The sequence below is a fragment of the Lagenorhynchus albirostris genome, chromosome 18 (assembly GCF_949774975.1).
Source record: "Lagenorhynchus albirostris chromosome 18, mLagAlb1.1, whole genome shotgun sequence".
In the NCBI taxonomy this organism is placed as follows: domain Eukaryota; kingdom Metazoa; phylum Chordata; class Mammalia; order Artiodactyla; family Delphinidae; genus Lagenorhynchus; species Lagenorhynchus albirostris.
The window spans coordinates 23,612,542-23,636,911 of NC_083112.1; the positions used below are offsets into that span (position 1 = coordinate 23,612,542).

General features: G+C 39.7%; 1 protein-coding gene across 4 annotated transcripts in view; it reads left to right on the forward strand.

Moving 5' to 3' along the window:
* Positions 1-11,230, forward strand: part of EPSTI1 (epithelial stromal interaction 1) — a 100,583-nt gene extending 89,353 nt beyond the window's left edge. For 2 of the 4 annotated variants that reach the window (XR_009536778.1, XR_009536779.1), the window contains 3 exons: positions 3,720-3,819; positions 5,276-5,423; positions 10,687-11,230. Coding sequence is in view for 2 of the 4 variants with exons in the window: in XM_060129177.1 (XP_059985160.1) it covers positions 3,720-3,972 (253 nt within the window). In the remaining 2 variants the exon portion in view is untranslated. Of the gene's footprint in view, positions 1-3,719; positions 3,973-5,275; positions 5,424-10,686 lie in introns of those variants that run through there. The other 2 variants (XM_060129178.1, XM_060129177.1) reach the window with 2 other exon arrangements.
* The last annotated feature ends 13,140 nt before the right edge of the window (positions 11,231-24,370 follow it).

Here is a 24,370-nt window from a genome sequence, read left to right on the forward strand (position 1 = left end):
GTAGATCCACATTTAATCCAATAGGAAATCTCTCTGGATAATAAACTCAGTAATCAGTTTTGAAGCAACTGATCAAGTCTTTAAACATATTTTATGCTCTCTATCAGCTTTTGATAAAACTTATGTTTGTATTGTCCTTTGGAGTTTATAGTGAGCTTTTCTATGTTATATGAAAATACTCGTTCAGTTGTCTCTTAATGAATAAAATAGCTGTGTCCATTCCTGCTGAGGGCAACAATACAGACTATGTAGTTTGAGCATATGGGACAAAAGTTAGGTTTTCTCCAGGGACATAATTTTATTGGAGACAAAAAGACAATGTGTTTCCTACTGTTTGGAAGTTCACATAGCAGAAAGTGCAGCCCTGAGTTTTATAACAGAAAGCTTGTAGATTCCTAATAAGCTTTACAATGAATCCCATAATGATTGAACCTGATTGCACCTGAACCTGACCCAGTGTAACTTTTTGAGTAAGAGAAGAAAGTTGAAGCTCCAGTGGGAAAAGACAGAGCACTGTGGTCAAGGACTTGAAAGGATCTGGGCCACAAGCTGGAAATTGGAATGAACTGAACTGATTTATTGAAACTTGGACCATCCTTGAACAATAGTTTTTATCCTTAGAAGAAAATTCAGAGCACTAGCTTGACAGCAATGAAATGTATGTATTTTGTAACACTAGTAAACAAAAATATAAACTGGTACTTTTTTCCCCTATTTGAATTTGTTACTGAGTCCAGGCTTGTACTTCTCGTCCCATGACAGGCCAATAAATCAGAGACGAGGTGCTGGGGCAAGGGATAGCGACTTTATTCGGAAACCGGCAAACTGAGAAGATGGTGGACTCGTGTCCCAGAGAATCATCTTGCCTGAGTTAGAATTCAGGCTTCTTTTATACTAAAGAGGGAGGGAGTAAAGTCAAACATTTCCTGGTTCCCGTCAGCCTCCAGAGGGGATGTGTTAATTTCTTCCTCCCTGCAGTCATTCACAGGTGGGCCTGGTCAGGATGCTTTCTGTGAGCTAAACAGGTATTTTACCTCATTATCTGAGAGGAAGGGTTCTCAAAAATGGGCCATTCTGTATAATTTAAGCTTATTGGCAACATCCCTTTAGTGATTAACTTGTAGTAGAATACAAAAGATTCTTCCCTATTACAAATTCTTGATAGAAATTGAAAAAGGTAATCTGTTTACCACCCATGATCTCTAGTTGACCCACTCTGCTGTCCTCTTAGTAACATGCTTAAAAGTGAATCACATCACCTTGTGTGCATCACAAGTTATCCATCTTCAAAGTGTTTGAGTGAATTGAGTGCAGTGGACAGTGAACTACATTCACTACCATGGGAAATTTCACAATGCAGCTGCAGTCACAGAAGCAGGCCGAGGTGGGGACCATGCACCTGGACAATTCATTCATTCACCTCTTACATATCAGGGCACACTCTGTGAAGCCTTTGTTCTAGGCACTGGGAATAGGCGTAAACAAGGCAGAGAAGGTCCCTGACTGCATGGAATTTACAATCTGGAGGAAAGAAACAGAAGTCAACAATTTAACGGCGAGATTATTTCAGACAGTGATACACACCAGGAGGACCACGTCACAGAGCGATGTTAAGAGAGATTAGAGACGATAGTTCCTCAATGAAGAGGTGACATCCAAAAACAAGAGCTGGTCACATAGAGATGGGGGGGCGCAAATCATACAATGGAATGCCCCCTCTTATCAAGCATAGGAACAAAAGCAAAGGCCCTAAGTCAGGAATGAGCTTGGTCTTTCTGAGTCCCAAATGATTTGATTATAGATGGTGAGGAAGAGAATAATACAACATGAGGTAAGAAAGGTAGGCAGGAAATAGAAGATTCTGTAAGCCAATGATTTTATTCTAAGACTAATAGGAGTCATGGGAGGGTTTTAAACAAAATTCCGGAAGGCATGATCCCTTTTATAATTTAGTAGGGTGGTTGTATGGAGAACAGATTGCAGAGGGCAGGAGTGGAGGCAGAAGCAAGATGAGAGACGACAGGATTTGTACTAGAATGGTTGTCATCAAAAGAAATGGGTGATTTAGGATGTGTCTAGTGGGTGAAGCCAACAAGAATTCTAGTGGATTGGATGTGGGGTGGGATGGGGGATACTGAGGGAAAGCCCATCTTTGTTACTGACAAAAAGACTGGATAAAAACAGCCCCAGGCGTATGGACCATCCAGCATACCGTTGGTTGTGTAGTTTTAGGGGGATCAAGGTCAGTTCTGTCTTCCTTAATATTCAAGTCTCCAGCTCAAGTATCTTATTTCGACCTGCATGCTGAGAGGTCTAGAAAAGGTGACTTAAACATTCAGTTCTGCAGTGAACCAGGCTGACCAGAATATGGCACCTGGGTAGATTTTATGGTGAGAGATTAAAAAAAGCCTTCTGATAACTAAGATGTGACCACTGCCAGACGCGGCTTGGAGTTGAGGAGAAAACAGCAACCCCATAAGCCAGAGACTAACCTGGGCCAACACGCAGTTGGCATTTTAGCCGGCACACTGAGCAGGACCGCTAGGCAAACCCCCAGGCTCTGACTTTGCCACTCAGCAGTCATTATCCTCAAAGTTCCCAAATCTCCCACAGTCGCAGACTTACAGCCACCCACCATGACCACATTCGCTAAACTTCATGACTAAGAAGGAGGCTAACTTGACTGGGTCCTGCCTAGCCTCCCTTCCACAAGCATGGATTGAGTGGTTGCTGTGTTCCAGGCACTCTGTTTCTGCTGAGAAGCCTATGGTCTTCATGACACTGTTCCTCAATAACCCGTTCACATCATAGGGTACCTGTTACAATGCTATTTCTCCAGCCACCATGTCCCTGACTCTACTCAGCCGTACATGGGCAACTCAGAGCATGGTGTGGCCTTTTTCTTTTTTAACTTCAAAAAGTGTAAGATATAACACACAGAAAGTCCATGAGATGAATATTTAGGATGATTAATTATAAAATGGACATCCAGGTAACCAGCTCCAGGAATAGAATGCAACCATCATCCTATAGGTAGCCTTATCCTAACCCTTATGATAATCACTTCCTGCCTTTCTTTATCGTTTTACCTCCTATATGTTAAACTTAATTTCTGAAATTGGTTGCTGCAAGTATGACCGAACATCAGGGAAAAATGTACCCCTCCCTTCTTTTGAAAGCTTGGGCTCCCTTCTTCTGATATTTCCCTTTTCCCACACTCTCTTCCTATTTTCCTTCTACTTTTCACTAATGGGATTTACCTTAGCAAGACTGGCAATGGGGTACAGGATATATGGGAGGGACATCTGTCTTGTAAAAACAACACCACAGAGCTATGTTTGGTTTCTCTTTATGTTTTAGCTCTTGCTGAAGCTTCCATCTTTCCTCAGCTTCTGGGGTTCACTCCTGGCATGGCCCTGAGGGGTGTGGTTGCTTGGGTGACCAAGGCTCTTGTGGAACTGGTAGAGGTGGGTAAGTGAAACTCTGAAGTTAAGAATTTATGCCCCTTTTGGTCTGAGCCAAGACTGGCACCGGCTCCACCAAAGGACTGTTCACAGCGTGTCATATGGTTAATGTGAAAAGAAGTGTCTGTAGATTTCTTCTGAGCTGAATGGGGGCAGCAGTCCCCACAGTCAGTTCAGACAGCACATTAGGTTCTCAGAAATCTCTCAGCCCTGCAGCAAGCTTTCCACTTACACACATTTTTCATTGTTTTAAAGGGTAAATAATGCTTTTCTGGACCGACTCCAAGGTGAAAGTCAACCAGGTGGCCTCCAGCACTTTGGAGGCTATTGGAATATGAATAGTGGTAACAGCTGGGTGAGTTTTATTTTTATTTTTTCTAAAAAAAATCTTTCAAAGTTGAAGAATAAAAACAATGAGAGTTTTAAAAATATGTTGTGGCCTTCTTCCCAGATACTATTTTTTTTTGGCGTGCTATTCAGCTGTGTGATGGGCAGTCAGCCAGGGTGATTACTGTAAATTCCACAATAGCTTCTGAGAGATGGAGAAGGTCCTGATTTCAGCTCCAGTCAATGCCAATCACAATAAAAAATGACACCTGCCCTTTGTTTGCTGTGTGATTGCCTGGACTGCAAGGCTTTTTAAAAAATCACCCTTTGCCCAGACCTAAAACAAAAACAAATGAACATTTTTTTTCAGGAAGATTTTCAGTGACATATGGTTATAAAAATAGTAAGCATTCTCTTGTAATATATTCTTTCAGTGAAACTAGCACGTCAAAGAAACCAGCATTTAATTTTTCACTACAAAATGATTTTTAGAAACCCCTACAGCAAAATGCACTTTTTGAAAATGAAATGTTCTTACAGATTTCCGTGAAGAAAACCTTGCAACTGTGTTGTAATATGTGTGTAATGTCTTTTGTGTGCACAATATATTATTGAAACAGCACCAAAGCTTTGGAATGTATGGGATTGTGGGGTTTGCAATGTGTACAGAATCAAAACTAACTACAGTGGGTTTTACAATTTAATTGAAGCCCAAGTGTATATGTACCTACTCAAAAAAACCAGAATGGATAGAAACCTTTAAACTGGTAAAATACAACAAAGTAATCAAATGCTTGCTGACCTGGAAACTCTAGAGGAGATCACCCCTTAACAAATACTTGATGGACAAAAGATCATTTTTGAGAAGACAATCTGTTAGAAATCTTATATGCATGTTTCCTTGGAATGCATCTAGTGGTTAAAATTTATGGATAGATTTCAAAAATGTATCTATATATTGAAGATAATTAAGTGTAGACAAATTTGTAGAGAATGCACAGTGGATGTGTCTATTTATAAGGTATGCTCATGTGTATCACTATGGCATTCAGAATAGGGACAATGTACAAGAGAGAAAAAAGAATCAAAACACAGTATCTTTGCATCTTGTGTGAAATTGACATATTACTGACTTATAAGAATACACGAGTAAGAGTCATGTGGAAAACAGGGCATTGTGAATTTAAGACTATCCAAGTTTATAGAATTTATAAGTTGTGAAATGTGATTGAAACTCAGATTTTGGACAGGACTTGGAAACTTGCTGTACATTTTCTCCTCTACTTAATAATTCCTCCACCACCACCACCACCAATTTAGAAGGTACATATACATAGAAAAATACCTGGGATTGAAGGGAAGATGATGGGAGAGAGTAAATGAAGACTGCATGGGCTGCTGTTAGGAGAATGAGGATATGGGAGTCTGGCTCACCACTGACTATTGGTAGGTCTTAGGTAAGTGAGCTGTGAATCTCCACGTAGGTTCCTCACAGATAAAAAGAGAGGAACATTGCTTTCTCACGATGTGATGTGAGTGAGGATGATTGAAGATTCCTTAGTAAGATAGGCATATCCAAGTCCAAAGTGTATACTGGCTTCTCCCTTGCGTGAAAGAAGCAGTGACACAAAGGTAAGAACTTGCTCAGTCTCCCATCTCCACCTCACTTACCTACACACATCTCTTCCTCTATGTCTGCTTTTCCTTATGGACCAGATTCTATCTCCTCCACCTACTGGGGGACTTTGTTCTAACAATGTTCTTCTCTCTCTCCTGAACTGTCAGCTGTCATCTTGACTAGAAAATTCCCATCAGCAGAAAACTTAAATAAATATACATTATATATTGAAGCCCCTTTCCCTCTTGCTACTGTCCTGCTTCTTTGTTCCCCTTTAGAGAAAAACTTTGAGGTATCTATCCTGTCTCCAATTTCTTTCCTCCCTTTTCTCTTAAACCCAGTCTAATCGGAATTTAGACCATATCTGTCTAACCACAGTGTTCTTCTCATGGTTCCTGACATTGTCTACATTACAAAATCAAATGGTTATTTCTCAGTTTTCATCTTTTGACCGATCAGCATCATTTGTCATGGTGAATCACTGCCTCCTCTTTGAACCTCTTTTTTACTTGGCTTCTGGGACACTGTACTCTCCTGAGTTTCCACCTATTTCAGTGGCCACTCCTTTCTGTTCTCCTTTGCTGAATCCCCTGTATCTTTCTGTCCTCTTAACACTGGAGTGCCTCAGGGATCCACCTTGGACCATCTTCTTTACATTCATTTAATACCTTCATGGCCTCATTCATTCTCATGAAATTAAATACCAATATGCTCTGTACTCCCAAATTTCAATTTCCAGCCTAGACCTCTTCCTCTAGACTTGCAGATCCATTTGTCTACCCAACATCCCTACTTGCATGTCTAATAGACATTTCAACCTTAATATGTCTAAAACTTCACCTTTGATCCTCTTTACCCCAATGCTCTATCTGCACTTTTTCCTGTTTGCATTAACAGTACAACCCATCTCTCACATCCTCACAGCTGACCCATCATCAAGTCTTCTTGACTCTTCCTTCAAAATAGATCCCAACCTCTATCACTGCTCATCTCAATTCTTGAAATAGTCTCCTCGATGGTTTCCTTGCTTCCACACTTACCCACCTAGAGTCTGTTCTCAATATGAGACTGAAAAATAAGTCAGACCCTGTCACTCCTCTGCTCAAAGCCCTCCAATGGCTCTGATAACTCTCCAAATGTTTGGAGTAAAAGCCAAAGGATTTCTATTTACTAACCCTTACAGGGGCTCCATGATCTAGACCCCACTCTATCCTCTGGCACTCTCCTCCTACTGCCCTTCTTCCTCATTCCTCCCAGCCATGCCAGCTTTCTGGCTGTTCTTTGAAAACTTCAGAACTGGCTGCTCCCTCTGTACTCTTCTCCAAAGTGTCCAAATGATTTGTTCTCTTTCAAGTATTTTCTTGAGTTCCAAGAATTCCTTGGCCATTCATTTAATGCTGCCACCTGTGCCCTTACCCCAGGCTCTTGTCATTCTCTTTGCAGTCTCCCTTTCTTTATTCAGTAGCACTCTGCAACTTCTAACCTACTTTTCTAACATCATTTTCTTAGATGTTTTGTTGACTAATTACTCTTATTCTCTCCCTGTGGGAATTTATGTTCCATCTTCCATCAGAGCAGGGCCCTTTGACTGTTTTGTTCACTGATATATCCCAAGCATAACACAGTGACTGGAACTTACCACAAGCACAGGGAAACATGTGGTTGTGGCTGAGGTCACCAAAATGACAGAGATTTAGAACCAAATGATGTGTAATAATAAAATGATTAGATACTGAATTTAAAATAACTATGTATAAAACATTTGATGGAATAAATATTGGATTTGAAACGATGAGCAAAAACAAGAGATACAGACAACCAGGAAGATTTCAAAGAGAGCAAAACAGAACTTCTAGGAATAAAAAAATACAATCTTTGAAATTAAAGCACCCAATGAATTTATAACAAAAAGAATACAAATTAAGAATTAAACCAAAATATCATTTTTCATCTATTATTTGGCAAAGCACAAGAGACTGACAACATACTCTGTTGGCAAGATGGGGGAAAGAGTCTCTTTCACACTTTGTCGGTGGGAATTCAAAATGATTTAAACCATATCTAGATTAGTTACTGTCTTCCCATAAAATAAAAACCAGGCCTACACATATTACAGAAAAGTTTTACTAAATGTTCAAGAAACAGATTATTCCAAATGTCTAGAATGTTTTCCAGATAAATGAAAAGGAGGGAGTATTCTTCCAAAGGATTAAGCAGGTGAATGTAACTATGAATCAAAATCAAAGACTATATAGAAAATAAATTATAGCCAGTCTCACTCATAAACATAGATTAAAAAAGTCACAACAAAATTTTGACAGATTCAATAATGCATTTCTTAAAAAAAGCATAGTATATCCTTATCAAATTATATTCATCCCAGAAATACAAGCTTGGCTTATCACAAATAAACAAAAAAAACCCCAAAAAATCTCCAAGATAATTTACCTCATAAATTATAGGAGAAACACCATATGATCATCTCAATAGATACAGAGAAAGCACTTGATAAGTTTCAATACTCATTTGCAGTAAAAACTTCTAGCAAACTAGGAATAGAAAAGAAATTTCTTTAGCTAATACAGGGATCAAAGTTCTATAATAAAAACACATCAAAAGCTTTTCTTTTGAATCAGATATAAGCATTGAAAAGGAAAATATTTATAAATCACAGATGATACAATTATCTACTGAGAAAATCCAAAAGAATTTATATTAAAATTATTAGAATAAACAAGGGCCTAGCCATGTTGGTAGATAGAGGATCAATATATAAGAACTAAGTTTGTCTCTACGCGTAGAGAATCAACAAAAAAACCTAATAAAAAGGTAAAACCAAAGATGTATATTACCTTTAAAATACATATACAATTTTATAGAAAGCCATTAAGGAATAAATAAATGGTGTTTTACCTTGTTAATGGATATGAATGAGCTCTCAAATAATCTGTTGATTTAGTTAAATTCTAATCAGAGCAAAGAACCAAGAATAGCCAATTCACTCCTAAAAATATAGAAGTACATATGGGACTTAATAAAATATTTAATATGGTATAGAATTGGCACATGCAGACCCAACTATTTCTAGAATTTTGTTGTATGACAAAAGGTAGAGCCCATCATAAGGGGAAAATGGACTCTCTTCAACAAATGCTGTTGGGACAATTGAGTACCCACATGAAATCATTAAAAAAATCAATTCCAGGTAGAGCAAAGCTTATAAATAGAAAGGAAGACTTTTTAAATTCTAGAAGAAAATAGACTATTTATAAAATTGAGCTAGGGAGGATTTCATAAGACCCAAGGTATAAACTAAAAAGAAATGATAAATATACATTAAAATAAAACATCTGTTCATCAAAGGACACCATACAAAAATAAGAAAAGTTATAAACTAAACTTTTAGCGTGGATATGTTTTATAAATAACAAGTGGACAAGAGGTTAGTATACAGAATATATTTAGAATGTGGCATTTGTTTAGAAGTTGGTAGATGACAATTAAGCTCCTACAAGGAATCAGAGAGGAGCGCTCACAGATGGGGCTTGGAGGATATGCTGGAATCAGTAAAAAGCCAAAGACAGAGAAAGAAAGGAGGAAGGCAGAAAATATGATAAAACTATGATGAAAGCCAAAGAAAGAAAAATTTGTTTCTTGAAACATCATATGGACACTTAAGTAGTAGGCCTTTGATCAGCATATTGTGGGTAGAAAAATTAGACCGATCTTTATTTTTAAAGCTTTTTCTAATTTAAATCACATTCTTCTCAGGTTACTTAATACATATTTGTTATTTGATTATTTATAATTTTTATTTTTAAACAATTTTATTGGAGTATAGTTGATTTACAACGTTGTGTTAGTTTCAGGTGTACGGCAAAATGATTCAGTTATACTCATACATGTATCCATTCTTATTCAGATTCTTTTCTCATATAGATTATCACAGAATATTGAGTAGAGTTCCCTGTGTTATACAGTAGGTCCTTGTTGGTTATCTATCTTATATATAGTAGTGTGTGTTAATCCCATGCTCCTGCTTTATCCCTTTCCCTCCCTCTGGTAACCATAAATTTGTTTTAGATATCTGTAAGTCGGCTTCTGTCTTGTAAGTAAGTTCATTTGTATCATTTTTAAAAAATTAGATTCCATATATGAGTGATATCATATGATATTTGTCTTTGTCTGACTTACTTCACTTAGCATGATAATCTCTAGGTCCATCCATGTTGCTGCAAATGGCACTATTTCATTCTTTTTTATGGCTGAGTAATATTCCATTGTATATATGTACCACATCTTCTTTATCCATTTCTCTGTTGATGGACATTTATGTTGCTTCCATGTCTTGGCTATTGTAAATAGTGCTGCAGTGAACACTGGGGTGCATGTATCTTTTCAAATTATAGTTTTCTCCGGATATATGCCCAGGAGTGGGATTGCTGGATCATATGTAATTCTATTTTTAGTTTTTTAAAGATGCTCTATACTGTTCTCCATAGTACCATATTCTTTGAGAATTTAAAATTGCTTTTATATTAAAATTTTTTTTTGGTCTTCTAGAGTCCTTTAATTACTTTTCATGATGCATCTAGGGTAGGATGTTTAAAGAATCACTTCAAACGATCCCTTCTCTGATACCAGTAGGTGAGACCCTTTGAGATGCTGTGGCAACACTGAATCCAGTGTCTTCAAAGGCAGTTAAGCATTTGCCATGACCCATGAGGCAACCTGAAATTTTAGTTTCCCAGAACGTTAGAGCACCAATAGTCTGAATCCCAGGTGTACCTTGGCCTAGCAGTCTGGGAGGCCTGATGGAGATGTCATGACTGTTTGCACATAGTGGGGGAAGGGGACTCATTTAAGTCTATCTCCTTTCCTCAACGTTCCCTTAGAAGTCACCTTCCTGCTGTATAATACAGTGCACCTCTACTCCATACAGTTCCATTTAAATTGCTCTGCTCCATACTATATTTGCCCTGTCCTTGCTGTAACTATGGAGGCGGGTGACAATATTTGTGAACACTATTAGTTGTGACCCGTGTTAGCCTATCTCAGAACACAGCTGATGAGCTGTCGTTCAATAAGCCATTACATTGTTGACAGAGACCATTTTGTGACTCAAAATGGAACTTGAAAATTAAATCACTTCACTGGGACTTGAAATCATTAAAAAAATAGTCAGGTAGAGTGTTTTTTTGGAGGAACTTCATTTTGGATTTACAAAGGCTTTGAATTTTGTTGCTGGTACTAATTTTTGTTTTCTTTTTCTTCCAGGATATATGAGAAATATTTGCTTACAACTGGCCTTTGTCAACTGACCTTGAAAAACCACACGAGATGTTTTTCCTTCTTGCAGTTTTGTTTAGCCTAACTGTTTTTACCTTGCCTTCAACTGCCCACCCACTCAGCTGAGCATCTGGGGATGACTGGTTTCTCCCTGTCATTATTTATGCATGTTTGTAGGAGCTGATTACTGAACTCATATTTAATCTCTACTGCCAGTGAAATGCTGCATTATTTTTCTAATTGGTTTCACCTCGTATTGGAAGTATAATTATAGACGTGTTAGTAAGATAGAAAAGGAGGGAATCATTTGATGCTTTCAGGTTAGTGAGAGCTGTGGGTGCTGCATGCCTGTCTCTCTAAACAGCTAATTCTTATCTAATTCTCAGATCAGGTTTGGGGAAGCTTTGGCACCTTTAGATTTGAATCCCTGCTTTCTTAATTCAGGGCACAAATGTGAGCAAAAGAAAAAAATAAATCTTTTATATGCTTTTAAACAAATTTATAAATAAAATTTGAACTGCTTCTGTATAAATGGCTTTTGGTTTTTAATGAAAAGCTCTTGAGGGGTCTCATTTTTATATTCTCCTCTACAGTCCATAGAGATCAAATGTAGTACTATAATCACGATTGGATTTGGCTTTGGTCTTGACTGACTTACTAATGCTGTTCTTCTGGTTTTTCAGAGTGGGATAGGTCATTTCCTGAAAGGCCATGAAAAAGATCGGCTAGACACAGATACCACGTGTGGTTTGTGGGTATTTTGGAAACTTGTCTTTGCTCATGCAACCTATTTCCTATTACTAATTCAGTAGGTTTACCTGTTCTACTTTTATGACCTTGAACCAGTTTATAGACACAAGTGTGAGAATATTGGTTTTCCACACTGTATGGTCTGGCCACCCCCATCCCCCCACGTTATGTAGGTGAAGCACTGTAGCATTGCATTTAATCTTAGAAGGAAGGTTGGAAGAGTAGATAATTTTTGCAGCTGGACACGAGTAGACAACACTTTGCAGCATTTACGAGATCTTCTGTGTTACCAACTGCTCTGTTGTAAGTAACTTTCTAAACGTATATTTAGGGCAACACTGGGATTTCAGGTCCTTGGGCCGAGATTGAGGGAGCTCACAGAAGTGGGGTGAGGGTGTGGTACAGAAAGAGCTGCACTGGGTGGTGGTGATGGTGGTGGTGGCTGACAGCAGATGGTGCTCAGCTCGTTTCTTTGGAGTAAATAATGCAGACACTCTTGGTTTCCCTCTCTTCTGCCAGCTGAACCTAAGTTAGTGCTGTTGACAGTAATATAAAATGTTTAGTCCATCTAAATCTTTGTCACTGCCTAATATAGGGAAAATGAAATCCCTCAGCCTGGGTTGGAAACACCGCCAAACTGATTGTAGGTGTGTGGATGTCACAGGCATTTTACTGCTGTGGCATGCAGCCATTTCAGTCCTACACCTGCCAGCCTGGCTACCTCACAGTCCATGGTCATGTTCTGGTTTTTGTGTCTACGCTTGGCCTTCCTCACTTGCCGCTATTTTCCAGTGTGTAACCTGGAGTCAATACAGGGGAAAGAGATGCTTTCTTACTTTGGGGAATCTTAGGAAAGTTGGTGTCAATTTCCTTTCTACTGCCTGCCATATCCTGCATTCCCAAAGATTTTGTTCAGGTGTCTGGTCTCATAAAAAAAATCATTGTGCGGGTATGGAAAATTGTGACTTTATGGCCCAAATTATCTCGACTACATATGGGATGGTAAATATCTTCCTTGAACAATTCTCTGTGTAGGTAGAAGTAACCAGAAATGAAGCAAGAGTTGCTGTGTAAGGGAGCCTACCATTTTGCTTTTCATATTTAATCTGCTCTTGATTGGAATACAGTTTGACTTTTGGGTAACCCTGGATAGGAATCCCAAAGTTCCAATCACCTTTTCTATGCTTTTAAAGTACATTTTCTGAAAAAGAGAATAAAAATGAGACAAACTGTTACAAAAGTAGTAAGTTTTTGTTACAGACACTTGAGACATACAGATGAGTAATAAAAAGGAAAAAAATTGGTGATTGTTTTTTTTCAGGTTTTATTTGTTGATCTTCACACCTTAGTATTTTGGTATGCATCCTTCCAGATATTTTTATCTGTATGTGTATCAAAATCCCTGCAATAAAATCCTTACAGATACTTGTCTAATGATTGGATGAGGACAAATACCTTGAATTAGAACTTTTTTTTTTTTTTTTTGGTACGCGGGCCTCTCACTGTTGTGGCCTCTCCCATTGCGGAGCACAGGCTCTGGACGCGCAGGCTCAGCGGCCATGGCTCATGGGCCCAGCCACTCCGCGGCATGTGGGATCCTCCCGGACTGGGGCACAAACCCGTGTCCCCTGCATCGGCAGGTGGACTCTCAACCACTGCGCCACCAGGGAAGCCCAGAACTGGTGGTTTTAAGGAAATCCACATTTATAGGGGTTTTAATATATGTAGTTAAATTACTTTCCCAAAAGTTGACATCAGTATTTACTGCCACCAGAAGTATGCTCTATACCCTCCCTCATCCTGCTACTATTTTTAAAAAATCTTCCCTTATAGACGTAGAGAATGGACTTGAGGACACGGGGAGGGGGAAGGTTAAGCTGGGATGAAGTGAGAGAGTGGCATGGACTTACATATACTACCAAATGTAAAATAGATGGCTAGTGGGAAGCAGCCGCATAGCACAGGGAGATCAGCTCGGTGGTTTGTGATCACCTAGAGGGGTGGGATAAGGAGGGTGGGAGGGAGGGAGACGCAAGAGGGAGAGATATGGGGATATATGCATATGTATAGCTGATTCACTTTGTTATAAAGCAGAAACTAACACACCATTGTAAAGCAATTATACTCCAATAAAGATGTAAAAAAAAAATCTTCCCTTACATGTTGAGTGAAAAATGTCATTTGGAGAGCTTAATCCCTCTTTTCTTTTTCCTTAGGTCTACTCGTCATTTTTTATCTTCTTTTGTGTGCGTGCGTGCGTGCGTGCGTGCGTGCGTGTGTGTGTGTGTATAGTTGATTTGTAAAAGATTTCTCTGTTGAGATATTACGTTGTAAATATTCTAATTTTTATAAATCTTTTAATTTAGTATTTAATTTAGTATTGGGTTTTAAATATTTGTGTATGGGGATGTATCATTCTTTTTCCTTTGTGGTTTCTTCTTGGTGTTATGTTGATAGATTTTAAAATGTGCAGCAAGGCAGCAACCCACCCGATGAGAAAATTAAGGACTTCTCCTGGGTGTAGTTATGGGTGATATGGGGCAGAAGATCTTACTCCGTTCATAGCATAGACCTGAGCTCACAGGTTTGTTTTATGTATTTTTACACTGAAGAAATATTTCCTGTGGTCCCTAAACACTTTGTTTAGGTTGAAAAAAATTAGATTCCTTCCATAGATTGATTTTGTTAAACATTTAAAAAATTCTCTAAGCTGATTTTTAACTTGAAGATTTGTCTTTCAGAAAGTATCTTTAGGAAGTTACATTATAGTTATAGTAAACATAGAAATATTTCCTTCCAAAATAAAGCACTTGGCATTTATAAAAATGAAAACTTCAAGTTAAAATTCAAAGTTTTGATAACTCTAGCTAAAAATTTTTAATTGATTTTAGGAAACATAAATCATAGAGACAGTGCCTGCAGGCTGAATTTTAACTTCCAGAATATGAAACAGATGGGCTGCCATTAGCTGGACCTTCTCCTGTGAAAGGGCGTGTTTGGAGCTGTGGCTGCCAGAGGAGGAAACAGACTTTGTGTTTGAACTATTAATAGGTAGAAGAAAATAGTAAGAAGGCTGTGGGCTTTTTGTTTTTAATTCTATGAACCAATGTACATAGTAGGTAGCTCTGGGCCAATGTCCATGAAATAAGATTGGAGTGATGAATAATATACTTACATGAGGAAGAAAAAATATGCCTTTCAAGTTACTGTAAGGATTACAGAGAGAATTAGTACACGTTAGGAATTTCAGGTAGAGGCTCTGTGTTGCACCCCTTTTCTTTTTGAATAGTCCATTGTTTAACAGTGGCATTTAAAAAGGATCATAGAAAGAGGATTTTTTTTTCCTCACAGAATCATATGCTCAAAACGGAGGGTTTTTAAGGCATATGAAGGCAAATGGCAGAAAAATTTTATTACATGTTATTGTGCCATCTGCTGGGGCAGAGGATACAGGGAGACCTGCGCTGTAACACTCACTTCCCCTAGTAAGCTGATTATTATAATCCCTTTGCCCTACCACTCAGAGCTTCATACCCATGCTCCAGCCTCCCTTACTTCCCCGAAGAGCACTGCTACAGCTGAGCTGGAGGAATTGTTCACTCAGTCATCAGAGGGTAGACCTCTCATTCTCCACAAAATGTTACGTGAGTGATCAACCCTGGACTATGAACTGGTTAGAAATTTTAATTTTTATATTTTAGAAACCAGAATTGTGCCAAAATGGAGCAGAAAGTGTGCTTTAGTAATGAGACAGCAGAAACAGATGAGAGAGAAATATCTGAAATTGCACATTGTGAATTATTTAAATACAATGTTTATAGTCTTTTTTTTTTAAGATTTTTTTTTGGATGTGGGCCAGTTTTAAAGTCTTCATTGAATTTGTTACAATACTGCTTCTGTTTTATGTTTTGGTTTTTTGGCCGCGAGGCATGTGGGATCTTAGCTCCCCGACCAGGGATCGAACCTGCAACCCCTGCACTGGAAGGCGGATTCTTAACCACTGGACCGCCAGGGAAGTCCCTCTAGTCTGTTTTGAATACGGCACCATGGAGACACAAAGATAAATGGTACTGTTCCTGTCCTGAGGGAATGGAGTGGTCAGGATAGACAAGGTTATGCGACCGTAGTCAATCCCCATATCTCAGTGGACTGGTAGTATTTGTTTCTTGATTATGCTCCACTTCAAGTATAGGTGAGCAAGAGGCTCTGCTCACCTTTGTCCCTCAAGGGTCCAAGCTGATGAAGCCTCCATTTCCCTGTGTGCTTCCCCTACAGCAAGGGGAAGAGATAGTAGCAGTATCTTGTATTGGGTAATTAAATGCTTTCCCAGGAAATGGTGCACGCTATTATTGTTCATATTTTATTGGCCAGAACAAATCACATGGCTATATCCAACTTTAAAGGGAGTGGGAAATACAATTCTACAATGTTCCCAGAAGGAAGAAGAGAACAGAAACATTTGTAAATAGTTCTAATGACTACCCCCAAAAATGCACTGTAAGGTTGAAGAAGAAACACCCATGAAATCTTAAGACATACATATAGATGCAAAACAACAGTAGAAACCCAGTCCAGTTAAAAATTTATTAAGGGGCTACTATATGCCAGGTACTGTGCTAGGCATCAAGACTACAAAGATGTCCAAACCAGCCATGAAAAAACTCTGAGTTAGGGACACAGACACACACAGAGAACTTAGGAAAAAAATGAGATAGGAACTATGTAAAGCAATGAGGCAAGAAGTGTAAGACATGATGGAAGACGGAGGGCTTTGTGTACCATATCAAGTAGCTTGGGCTTTTGAAGGGTTATGAGCAGAGAATGGACCTGATTAGATTTTTGTTTTAAATAAATCATGAGAGATCTCATGGAAGGCAGATTTCAGGGAGGCAAACCAGAGGCAGAGCAACTAGTAAGAGGTGACTGCTTCAGTCCAAATGACCCATGATGAGAGTCCTAAGCCAGAGCACTGAGTAGAGATGGGGAGAACAGAATAGGCATGTGGAATTCTTAGGATATAAAAAACCAGGACTTTGTTAGTGACTGAATATAGATGGAGAGTGACAAGTGAGAGATGAGTTTCATATTTCTAGCCTGGGTCTCTAGTTAAGGGGAGAGAGACCAAGATGGCAGAGTAAGAGGACATGGAGCTCACCTCCCACCCATGAACATATTTCTAGCCTGGGTGAATGTGTTGATGGTGATGTGACCACAAAGACAAAATCTGTGGTATTTCAGAGGACAGGGAGCCCTGATGTGATCAATAAAGAGTTTTAAAGACTATAGATTTAAACCTGGTGAGCTCAGGGACTTTGTCTTGTTCAATGCTGTATTCCCAGTGTCTTGAATGGTGCCTAGCACATAATAGGGATTCAGTGAATATTTGGGAAGTGAATACGTTTGATGGAGGAGTTAAGATTTTCAAAGATTAAGAGAAATAAGTATGATGGTGGTTGGCGGAGGACTGGGTGCAGGGACATTTAGGGCAAGTAACCCACAGCAAGGCAGTGGTTGTGGTTAAGTGTGTGGGAGGGGAGGACAGGAGGGAGAAGGAGAAGTGGGGGAAGGGGGGCAAGAGAGAGAAAAAGAGAGAGTGAGGGGAAAGCTATGTTAGGGGACTAATAGTTGTTGCTCAGTGTGAAAGGAAGTGGGAAGATGAGAATTATGAGAGGAGAAACACTCTGAAAGAGCTTCTCTTGATGCTTTGGGATTTCTCATAGCTCACTGACCAACCCCAAGTGTGGCAGCCAAGGTTGGAAAGATTCTTGGGACGAGGCTACCAGACTAAGCTAGTCCGTTCAGGCCCTGCCACTGGCAGCTGCTGACACAAACCAGTGCTGGCTTTGCCTATTTGTAATTCAGAAAGGATGCTGGTGATGCCTGTCCTTTAATGCCTACAGATCATTAACAATGCCATGAGCCATAGCATCTGGGAAAAAAAAGGAGAACCACTCAGGAGACGTGGGAGTCTAGCTCTGTCAGCCACTAATGTTGAAACCCTGGACTACTGTCTTACTTCCATGTCTACTTCACAGGATAGTTTTTGGACTGGATGGGCTAAGTGTTCTTAAAAGGTAAAGAAGTGTACAAGGTAAGGGAATGGCAAATGCTAAATTAGCATTAAATAGAAAGAGGCTCTCTCAACCCTTGCTCTTCAATATTAAAAGTGTTCACTCTTGGGCTTCCCTGGTGGCGCAGTGGTTGAGAGTCCACCTGCCGATGCAGGGGACATGGGTTCGTGCCCCAGTCCGAGAAGATCCCACATGCAGCAGAGCAGCTGGGCCCGTGAGCCATGGCCGCTGAGCCTGCGCGTCCGGAACCTGTGCTCCGCAACGGGAGAGGCCACAACAGTGAGAGGCCCGCGTACCGCAAAAAAAAAAAAAAAGTTTTTGCTCTTCTTCCTCCCTACTTTATCACCATCCTACAGAACACCATCGATTCTTGCAGGACTCAGCCATCTTTTTTCCCCCTCTGATCCATGCATAACTTACTACCAAGGCTTATCAGTTCGACTTCCACAATATCTCTAGCAGTTGTCCCCTTTCTTTCAATTTACTGCCATCCACTTGACTTGGTCCCTCAGTATGTCTTGCGGTACGCGGGCCTCTCACTGTTGTGGCCTCTCCCGTTGCGGAGCACAGGCTCCGGACGCGCAGGCGCAGCGGCCATGGCTCACGGGCCTAGCCCCTCTGCGGCATGTGGGATCTTCCCGGACCGGGGCACGAACCCGTGTCCCCTGCATCGGCAGGCGGACTCTCAACCACTGCGCCACCAGGGAAGCCCCCTTGGTATGTCTTAAAGAGACCACTGTCAGAAAGAACTACCTGGTCCTCCTGCCTCCCGCACCTCACTTCCATGGTATTACGGAAGCGGTGGGAATCTTGTAAGGAAGCGACTGTGGCATTTTAGTATCTCTGCTAGCCCAGCAGAGGCTGTAAGTGCGCGGATGTCTCCGGTTCTGAATGAATTACAGTGCAGGGCTCTGCGCAACGTGCGCATTTGTTGACTCACCTAACTCCCCGAAGCAGGGAGACCTTTTGACAGGCAGTCTCCCCCCCGCCGCCCCGCCCCGCCCCCTGGCACGCAGTGAGGACTACCGCGACGAGGCGGCACCCAGCCCCACGAGGGGAACAGCCGTGCCTCCCTTACCGTCTCAATCCCCCATGAGAGCTGCTCACCGGAAGCACGGCCGCAGTGGGGACCCGAAGGGCTCACAGGGAACAGGATACGACGCCACCGCTTGGTCTCCGGCACCTGAACGCCGACCTGGAACGCTCCAGGCACACCGCCAAGGGCCAGGCAGGACGCACTCCGGCACCGAGGGACACATCCCGCCGCCGCGGCTCCAGCCAAACCCCACCTCGGCGAGTGGTTCTCGCGAGACGCGCTGAGGCGGCGTAGCGAGAGTGGCAGAGGACGCCGGCCCGCCCAGGCTCTGAGGCTGGCGTCGGGAGACCGGGCTTCGGGGGGGACGCCGCACCCCTGCCTTACAACACCACCGACCGGTGCGGAGGAGAGGCGAGGGGCACCGGGCAGAACGAGAAGGGCGGCCCAGTTTGCCATGAACGTCCGTCCTTCGTCTGGCGCGGCCTAGGCCCGGCCCCGGTGAGCGGGACGGCACCACATCCATCGATCGACATCAAAGTAAACTTTTAAAACTTGTTTTTTTCATAGTGAAAAGTAAATATTAAAAAGGAATCAGAATAGTTATCCACCCCCTTTAACGAGTTTCTTAAAAAACATGTATCTCAAATACCATGCTACTTTATTTTTCTGAAGAATGTGTTTTTCTTTCCCCCATGTGGTCTTGCCGTGTTAAATTTTTAAAGAAAATTACCTGAAATTTTCTTTGAAGTTGCATTTTGTGGCTAAGAAATTTGAAACGCACCCTCACTGGACCACTGTAGACCATATAATGTTGGAGAATATACTCTCTCTAGTCTACTTCATAGGATCAGAACACATTCTAAGTGGATGATATTCTCAATTCTAATGTATTTTCAAGGGTAGTTTTTACCTCCATTCAGAATACCTTCCTTCAGAAAGTATTTTTGCAAGGCAAAGCTTGTCAAATGAGTTTTCTCTATTTTGCAAAATTTAGTTCTCAATTTTCCCCTAGTCTGGTACAGGAAAGATAGGAGCTGTATTTAAAAAAAAAAAAAAAATTCTTTCTACAATGTGAGATATTCCAAACTGAAGTTATAGAATTTCAGAATTAAATCTTGCACATCATTTAAGCTGTCACCATTTTTTTTTTTTGGAAACTTAAAAATATTTATTAATTCATTTATAATAACAAGAATCAACCTATTACGTGTCAGCATAAATCACGTTTTTAACAGAAAATATCTATATTTTCCAAAACAAGAGAAAATATGTGAGAAGAGTGGCATTGTTTTACATTAAGTTCTTTTTACATAAATTTACATCACATTTTTTTCATACAAAGTCACAAAAATTATAATCATCCCCATCAGTTCGCTCAGTCCCATGTAACTGATTTTTTTTTACATCTTGATCTTCTGTTAACACTTTTATGAATTCATCAGTTTTCCATTAGAGTTCTGAAAATGCTTATTCATTCAGTTCAGCTGTATAGTCAGTTACCAGAAACCTGTACTTGTCAGAGTCTTTTCCATGAATTCCTTGAAGATGAAACCCTTTTATAGGAACATTTTTGCAAAAGCATCAGAGTACACCCAGAACTGTCTGTAAATGACAAAAGACTTAAAAATGACCACGGTTAAATATTTGATGAAAGTTCATAATAATGCAATTGACAAGGAAATTTAGTTATTTCTGAGATATACATTTTAAATAACTAGAATTATGACTTATAACTTTATACCAGAACATATAAGATTTTTAGGAATTTCATGGAATGTCTGAAACATTTATATTAACATATTTCCATACAAATAACCCAAAGAAAGTTTAGTATTAGGTTTTCTAAAAAAATTTTTGAATTGTATTTTATTTATTGTTTTATACAGCAGGTTCTTATTAGTCATCAATTTTATACACACCAGAGTATACATGTCAATCCCAATCGCCCAGTTCATCCCCCCCTGCCCGCCCCCACCCTGTGGCTTTCCACCCTTGGTGTCCATACGTTTGTTCTCTACATCTGTGTCTCAACTTCTGCCCTGCAAACTGGTTCAGAGAAAACCATAATTCCAGTAGTGGGATTTCTGGATCATATGGTAATTCTATTTTTAGTTTTTTAAGGAACCTCCATACTGTTCTCCATAGTGGCTGTATCAATTTACATTCCCACCAACAGTGCAAGAGGATTCCCTTTTCTCCACACCCTCTCCAGCATTTATTGTTTGTAGATTTTCTGATAATGCCCATTCTAACTGGTGTGAGGTGATACCTCATTGTAGTTTTGATTTGCATTTCTCTAATAATTAGTGATGTTGAGCAGCTTTTCATGTGCTTCTTGACCATCTGTATGTCATCTTTGGAGAAATGTCTATTTACGTCTTCTGCCCATTTTTGGATTGGGTTGTTTGTTTTTTTAAGATGTTGGGGGTAGGAGTTTATTAATTAATTAATTAATTTTTGCTGTGTTGGGTCTTCATTTCTGTGCGAGGGCTCTCTCCAGCTGTGGCAAGAGAGGGCCACTCTTCATCGCAGTGCGTGGGCCTCTCACTGTCGTGGCCTCTCTTGTTGCAGAGCACAGGCTCCAGACACGCAGGCTCAGCAGTTGTGGCTCACGGGCCTAGTTGCTCCGTGGCATGTGGGATCCTCCCAGACCAGGGCTCGAACCCGTGTCCCCTGCATTAGCAGGCAGACTCTCAACCACTGCGCCACCATGGAAGCCCTGTTTGTTTTTTTAATATTGAGCTGCATGAGCTGTTTATATATATTGGAGATTAATCCTTTGTCTGTTGATTTGTTTGCAAATATTTTCTCCCTATCTGAGAGTTGTCTTTTCGTGTTGTTTATGGTTTCCTTTGCTGTGAAAAAGCTTTTAAGTTTCATTAGGTCCCATTTGTTTATTTTTGTTTTTATTTCCATTACTCTAGGAGGTGGATCAGAAAAGATCTTGCTGCGATTGATGTCAAAGAGTGTTCTTCCTATGTTTTTCTCTAAGACTTTTATAGTGTCTGGTCTTACATTTAGGTCTCGAATCCATTTTGAGTTTATTTTTGTGTATGGTGTTAGGGAGTGTTCTAATTTCATTCTTTTACATGTAGCTGTCCAGTTTTCCCAGCACCGCTTATTGAAGAGACTGTCTTTTCTCCATTGTACATCCTTGCCTTCTTTGTCATAGATTAGTTGACCATAGGTGCATGGGTTTATCTCTGGGCTTTCTATCTTGTTCCATTGATCTATGTTCCTGTTTTTGTGCCAGTACCATATTGTCTTGATTACTGTAGCTTTGTAGTATAGTCTGAAGTCCAGGAGCCTGATTCCTCCAACTCCGTTTTTTTTCCCTTAAGACTGCTTTGGCTATTTGGGGTCTTTTGTGTCTCCATACAAATTTTAAGATTTTTTGTTCTAGTTCTGTGAAAAATGCCATTGGTAATTTGATAGGGATTGCATTGAATCTGTAGATTGCTTTGGGTAGTATAGTCATTTTCACAGTATTGATTCTTCCAATCCAAGAACATGGTGTATCTCTCCATCTGCTGGTATCATCTTTAATTTCTTTCATCAGTGTCTTACAGTTTTCTGCATACAGGTCTTTTGTCTCCCTAGGTAGGTTAATTCCTAGGTATTTTATTCTTTTTGTTGCAGTGGTAAATGGGAGTGTTTCCTAATTTCTCTTTCAGATTTTTCATCATTAGTATATAGGATGCAAGAGATTTCTGTACATTCATTTTGTATCCTGCAACTTTACCAAATTCATTGATTAGCTCTAGTAGTTTTCTGGTGGCATCTTTAGGATTCTCTATGTATAGTATCATGTCATCTGCAAACTGTGAGAGTTTTACTTCTTCTTTCCAATTTGTATTCCTTTTATTTCTTTTTCTTCTCTGAATGCCGTGGCTAGGACTTCCAAAACTATGTTGAATAGTAGTGGTGAGAGTGGACATCCTTGTCTTGTTCCTGATCTTAGAGGAAATGCTTTCACTTTTTCACCATTGAGAATGTTTGCTGTGGGCTTGTTGTACATGGCCTTTATTATGTTGAGGTAGGTTCCCTCTGTGTCCACTTTCTGGAGAGTTTTTGTCATAAATGGGTGTTGAATTTTGTGAAAAGCTTTTTCTGCATCTACTGAGATGATCTTATGGTTTTTATTCTTCAGTTTGTTAATATGGTATATCACATTGATTGATTTGCATATATTGAAGAATCCTTGAATCCCTGGATAAATCCCACTTGATCCTGGTGTATGATCCTTTTAATGTGTTGTTGGATTCCGTTTGGTAGTATTTTCTTGAGGATTTTTGCATCTATATTCATCAGTGATATTGGTCTGTAATTTTCTTTTTTTGTACTATCTTCGTCTGGGTTGGTATCAGGGTGATGGTGGCCTCATAGAATGAGTTTGGGAGTGTTCCTTCCTCTGCAAGTTTTTGGAAGAGTTTGAGAAGGATGGGTGTTAGCTCTTCTCTAAATGTTTGATAGAATTCACCTGTGAAGCCATCTGGTCCTGGACTCTTGTTTGTTGGAAGATTTTAATCACAGTTTCAATTTCGTTACTTGTGATTAGTCTGTTCATATTTTCTATTTCTTCCTAGTTCAGTCTTGGAAGGTTATACCTTTCTAAGAATTTTTCCATTTCTTCCAGGTTGTCCATTTTATTGGCATAGAGTTGCTTGTAGTAGTCACTTAGGATGCTTTGTATTTCTGTGGTGTCTGTTGTAGCTTCTATTTCATTTCTAATTTTATTGATTTGAGTCCTCTCCCTCATTTTCTTGGTGAGTCTGGCTAATGGTTTATCAATTTTGTTTATCTTCTCAAAGAACCAACTTTTAGTTTTATTGATCTTTGCTATTGTTTTCTTTGTTTCTATTTCATTTATTTGTGCTCTGATCTTTATGATTTCTTTCCTTCCGCTAACTTTGGGTTTTGTTTGTTCTTTCTCTAGTTCCTTTAGGCGTAAGGTTAGATTGTTTATTTGAAATTTTTCTTATTTCTTGAGGTAGGCTTGTATAGCTATAAACTTCCCTCTTAGAACTGCTTTGCTGCATCCCATAGGTTTTGGATTGTCGTGTTTTCATTGTCATTTGTCTCTAGGTATTTTTTGATTTCCTCTTTGATTTCTTCAGTGATCTCTTGGTTATTTAGTAACGTGTTGCTTAGCCTCCATGTGTTTGTGTGTTTTACTTTTTTTCCCTATAATTAATTTCTAATCTCATAGCGTTGTGGTCAGAAAAGATGCTTGATATGATTTCAGTTTTCTTAAATTTACTGAGGCTTGATTTGTGGCCCAAGATGTGATCTATCCTAGAGAATGTTCCGTGCGCACTTGAGAAGAAACTGTAATCTGCTCTTTTTGGTTGGAATGTCCTATAATTATCAATTAAATCTGTCTGGTCTATTGTGTCATTTAAAGCTTCTGTTTCCTTATTTATTTTTATTTTGGATGAGCTGTCCATTGGTGTAAGTGAGTTGTTAACGTCCCCCACTATTATGGTGCTACTGTCGATTTCCTCTTATAGCTGTTAGCAGGTGCCTTATGTATTGAGGTGCTCCTATGTTGGGTGCATATATATTTATAATTGTTATATCTTCTTCTTGGATTGATCCCTTGATCATTATGTAGTGTCCTTCCTTGTCTCTTGTAACATTCTTTATTTTAAAGTCTATTTTATCTGATATGAGTGTTGCTTTCTTTTGATTTGCATGTGCATGGAATATCTTTTTCCATTCCCTCACTTTCAGTCTGTATGTGTCCCTAGGTCTCAAGTGGGTCTCTTGTAGACAGCATATATATGGGTCTTGTTTTTGTATCCATTCAGCAAGC